The 5354-nt window shown below is 39.1% G+C and overlaps 1 protein-coding gene across 1 annotated transcript; it reads left to right on the plus strand.

Moving 5' to 3' along the window:
* Positions 1 to 664: 664 nt before the first annotated feature.
* On the plus strand, positions 665 to 5150 carry LOC125528173 (protein AAR2 homolog; the record flags this gene model as incomplete). The annotated part of the gene is given in 10 exon segments (XM_048692679.1): positions 665 to 724; positions 1478 to 1607; positions 1732 to 1958; positions 2419 to 2511; positions 2597 to 2668; positions 3221 to 3253; positions 3382 to 3522; positions 4228 to 4284; positions 4638 to 4724; positions 4846 to 5150. Coding segments are annotated over 10 exon segments (933 nt in total), but the record flags the coding sequence as incomplete, so codon positions are not given.
* Positions 5151 to 5354: the final 204 nt, after the last annotated feature.

Below are 5354 nucleotides of genomic sequence, written 5' to 3' on the forward strand. Positions count from 1 at the left end.
TCTCCTCCCTCCCCACCCCCGCTGCCCCCCCCCCCCCCCCGGTTCCGAAGCAAATTCATCGCGTTTGAAGGACTCTGAATGAGTGCATATCATGTTTTGAGTTTTTGACGGTTCTTTGTACTGAACCAGAAACATTCAGAGGCACTATGTATTAACCATTAAGTTATTAGATCAATGGCTCACATTAGTTTTTTATCTGGTTTAGCCGTTTAGGTAGGGAAAAGTAAACATGCCAAATCCATGTAAAACCTCTACTTTCTAGACTAGTCTCATATCTTATAGATCTCTGCACTTTATCTGTCCCTTCTATTGTGTGCTACAGCTAGTTTTGCCATTTCTTTTCTTGTAGCACATGGCCGGATTCCAGAACTGATGCTATAACTTTCTAAACTACAGTTGCATTTATATCTGAATCTGAATCAGATAACTCACAATGCTCATGTTTATTTATGTATCGAGCTTCACATTTCCTGTCTATAGAGTGGTGGGTGAAAAATAGTTAGGAAAACAATGCACTTGGAAGATGTACTATACTTGGAAAGAAGAACCAAACAAAGATTTCATACTGTGTTGGAAATTTCGAGCAGTCTTAGCTGTCAGAATTCTAATAATTACACACAATTGCTTGTTTTATATGTACTCATCTCCTGCCTGATATTTCCAGGTGGTCGTTCGAAGATGGCATGCTCAAGAGGAGAGATTAGTGACACTATCAGAAGAGGAGGTGACATGTTTGATTATATTAGAATTCTTAATATATAGTTCTCTTGCCTTCTTATACATAGTACGTCACTTGGACTATACTGCTACTGGATGAGACGGTAACCAGTGTTAAAGGCAATATTGCGTTAGGATAAGCATATTGCATTTTGCAGAATATCAGTATGGCAGTTTCAGTCCCCTCAGTTGTTGTAAATCTTGTATTTGCGCCATGCCCTGTAACTGTAAAACTCTAGGTATCACACTATTCAATAAGCCATGTAAATTTTGAAGCATTTAGGCATGGAACCTTACAGATAACTGGTTCAGTTGATAATAAAAGCCGACGATGCATTGCCCCAATTGGATTAGTACTACTCCCTCCGTCCCGAAATACTTGTCGGAGGAATGGATGTATCTAGACGTATTTTAGTTCTAGATACATCCATTTTTATGCATTTCTCCGACAAGTATTTCCGGACGGAGGGAGTAGATGTAAATGCCCAATCTACTGGATCTGCACCAGATGATAATTTGATATGACAGACCATAAAATGCACCTAAGTTATATTCAACTTGTCTTGCTTGCAGCTGTTATATAATCAATATATGAAATATGGAATACATAAACTGTGTCTGTCTGGTGTGTCAAAATTGCAGCATGTTCGACATAATTGACCTTCTGGTTATTGACTGTCATAACATAACAAAACCTCAAACTAGGGATGCATGTGGTTAATTTATCTGGGCAATGATACTAAAGTTTGTTTTCTGGTAGGAAATCAGATACTCTGAAGCAGTAAAACGTTTCGAGTTCGATGATCAGCTTGGACCATACAATTTGGACTCTTTTGGTGATTGGAAACAACTTTCAAACTACTTGTCACAAAGTGTAATCGAACGCCTTGGTAAGCCTGATGCATTCTCTATTTTTCTTGTACCCTTAATAGTTATGGGGCAGCCCTTATTTATGACATTTTTGATATAACTGACTAAGGAACTAGTGATTATGTGTGTGTTTGATTTGTGCAGAGCCAATTGGTGGAGAAATTACAATTGCGTTGGAGACATCATGGATGGATAGAGCTCCCCAAACAGAGATGGAGAGACGATTGATGGAACAACTTAGAGAAGACAAATTTGCAAAGAAAGCCCCCACACAGCCTGAGCGTAGAGGATGCTACTACACAACTATCCCTGCTTCTGTTAAACACAAGAACATTTCTGCAGATGAGCTGACTTTGCTGAATTTGGACAGAGTAATGTTCTTATTATATTATTTGTTACCATACTTTTGGGACAGCTAATCTTATCAACGTGTACCTGGTTTTCATATCTTCCTTTTCCCACAATCAATTTCCTGCAGCAATAGCTTGTCTGAAGTGAACACATCTTTATTACAATTTGAATACTGAAATGTTTGGCGCTGTATGTGGACACAACAAGCTGAATTTGAATAGTACAAAGCCACAATTGTAGTTAGCACATTGACAAACAGCCATGGGAGAACATTAGTTTGCTGCATTTTGTCCATTCAATACAATGCCATCATATGTACTATAATCTGCAAACAGGCACATAGCTTGCTGCTACTAGTGTTTTGCTCAAATTAATTCCTCTTATAGGTTCCCATGTTTAGAAATTCCCATGTGCAGAAAACACCGAGTTGACAAGCTATACCTATATTTGTTGACAAGTCTGTTGTACTTCTCATCTCAGACGAGCTTGCTGGAGACTGTCCTGGCCAAAAATTATCAAGGCCAAGAAGATTTACTCTTGGGGGAGCTGCAGTTCTCTTTCATAGCGTTTATGGTACTGCAGGCAAAACTAAACAAATGTTTTTAACACGTCTTATTTGTTATATGGCTCTATTCTCTAATGTATTCGAGTTGTGTAGATGGGACAGTCGCTGGAGGCGTTTATGCAGTGGAAAGCATTGGTCAGTCTTCTTTTGAGCTGCAGTGAAGCTGTAAGCCCTAATATTTGTTATCTCATGCATCATCATTACTCTTGCTCCTTAAATATTGATGGTTAAAATGTATACATCCATCTCCCCTGTCGTATTACTATTTAGGGTTTGGAAAATCATATGGAACTAGTTGGTTACCCAAATGACCCTCGCTCGCTTTTCAGAACCCTGGCCCATTTCAGCCCTCAAATGACCCCTTTTGGCTCCTTCTGTTCGAAGCATTGTATATTATTTATTCCTTTTGATCCCAAAGAAGGTTGGAAGCTGATGAACAAATTGCAAGCCTGAGAGATTAAACCAAGTTTCAGGGTGACAAATTGAAATTGACCAGGTTCTGGTATACAGCCCCATAACAATTTGTCAAACTGGCAGTATTCTGGTCAAGAAGCAATCTTACCTAAATATCTTCATAGTTGAACTGCTAAATACAGTGACATCATTATTTTGTTGGGCCTAGCCCAAATGCTCTTTTGGTCCCTGCCTTGGTTCTCTCTTTTCTGATCCAAAGCGATTATATTCTTAATTAATTCTTTGTCTCTTTCTCCCTGGCAGCCACTTCATACAAGAACACAAATGTTTGTAAAGGTATTATGTGACTGTATTTGTTGTTTACTTTTGTACCTGAGGCATTTTTTTTGTTGAATTCGTCAGGCAATGCGGTTGAACCGTAAGGACTAAAAGGAGTTCTGTATGTCCTGTTTTGTTGTGTGCAGTTTATAAGGGTTATTTACTATCAATTCAAGCATGGCTTTCAACGTACACATGATTCCAGAAGTAGTGATGACAAGGGCAACTCTTTGTTTCTGGATGAAGCATGGTTCTCAAGAGACATATTTCTTTACCGGCTTTCCAAGGTATGTTATAATCTTTATGGACAGTGCTGTTAGTAACGATATGTAGTTGTATGCACCTCTGAAGACAGATATTCAATGTCATTGCACTGTGAAATTAGTTTCCCTGATACATCAGATTATCAGTTCCATGACTTTGTTTTCTTGTCCTCTATTGATACTGTTATGAAGAGGGAAAGTAATTTCTCAGTAAAGATCCTGTCCAGTTTGTCATTCTTATTGTATTCATAAGGCAACACCTTTCGGCCCCGAGATATGTAATTATGTAAACTACAAGAAGTGTTGAACTGCTGGAACACTGGAAAGTAAAAAATAAGTTAACTCCGCTCAGATAAATGTAGCTGGGTAAACACTTTTTTCAGCTATATCACTTTCATGGTCTACATTGGAATGGTTGTAGTATTTCATCATATACCATGCTTATGTTTTTTTTTGTGGCACAGCGCACCAGGCAAATGGATGCTTTATCCTCTTGCTCTAGTTTCTGTTTGTATTTGTTCCTGTTCAGTGCTTAAAACGGCTCATATACCGAGACGTATCATACACATAATAAACAAGACAGCAGTATTAATTTTGTTCCCCGTACTTTCTGAAATTGTGATTGGAAGATCAGAGTTACTTGCATATACTTTCAAAATATGTTTGATATCTTGTATTTGAATTTTCTTGTATGCAAAATAATTTATTTCTTTCAAATGCTCTTGTCAGGATTTCTTGACGGTAATATTTGAAGCTCAAGTCGTGGATGGAGACCTTCTGTCATGGGTTAGCATTCTCGAATCTTCTTCTTCTCTCTGTCTGTCTGATCTTTTAGCTGTTTGTTACGTGTACCCTGGCAGCATAAGCGCGGCCATGCCCTTCCTGTTTTGTGCTATCTGACTAGCCCATGCATGAATTGCGATTTTGGCTATTTAAGGCACTGGATTATCATCCGTAGATAACGAATTTTTGGATTAGTAAATAGGAAATCAATGGCAACATCGCTGAACACGCTAGAGTACAGAGCAAACGAAATACACATCAGCTGAGTAGCTTAACTTCCACTGCTGAAAAATTGTGCACTTTGTGGAAAAATTGTAAGAACGTGGGTCATTGTAATATCTTTCCTTCACATCCAGGCTAGGAAACTTAAGACGCTCCTGGAGACCACTTTTGGATGGGATCTCGAGAACAATGCGGCGAACCTTATCGATGAGGACGACGAGGTAAGGCAGCTCATGAAGAAGCCAGCAACAATATTTGTCTGCTATATATGAAAAATAGAGGACAATAAGCAACACTTATCTGCTACATTTGATTGAGATTCTTCTTGTCTTCCGAATGCAGTTTGCTCCCGTGGTCGTGGAAATGGACGGCTAGCGTGGAAACTCTAGGGAATCTTAAGATGGATGTGATGCTTGCTTATACCCTTAAGAAGATCTGCATGGGTGGGTACTTGCTTTACACTACAAGCTGGAGTATCTAGTTCCCAAAATGTTGGTTGTAAATATACACATATCTGCATCGTCCTGGTTGCATCACTAAGACAGTGACCGTATGTATGCCTCTATTTTTCATGGTTGTAAATATACACATATCTGCATCGTCCTGGTTGCATCGTCCTGGTTGAATTTCGTCGGCTTTGCAGATCATGAGCTGATTTCCGCCATCATTTTTGTCTGGATAATACGACCCCCGAGTATAATTGCGTCAGAACAAATATTTTCACACCATACTTGAAGAGAAACACCATGATTACCGTGGTTCCTCAGAAAGACGGCGATATATAATTTTGCAAAGCGAAGTAAAAATCAACTCTGTGCTGCTGCTGCGGTTTAAGCATCTCCGGCAGTAAA

The sequence above is a fragment of the Triticum urartu genome, unplaced genomic scaffold, assembly GCF_003073215.2.
Source record: "Triticum urartu cultivar G1812 unplaced genomic scaffold, Tu2.1 TuUngrouped_contig_4682, whole genome shotgun sequence".
Lineage (NCBI taxonomy): Eukaryota > Viridiplantae > Streptophyta > Magnoliopsida > Poales > Poaceae > Triticum > Triticum urartu.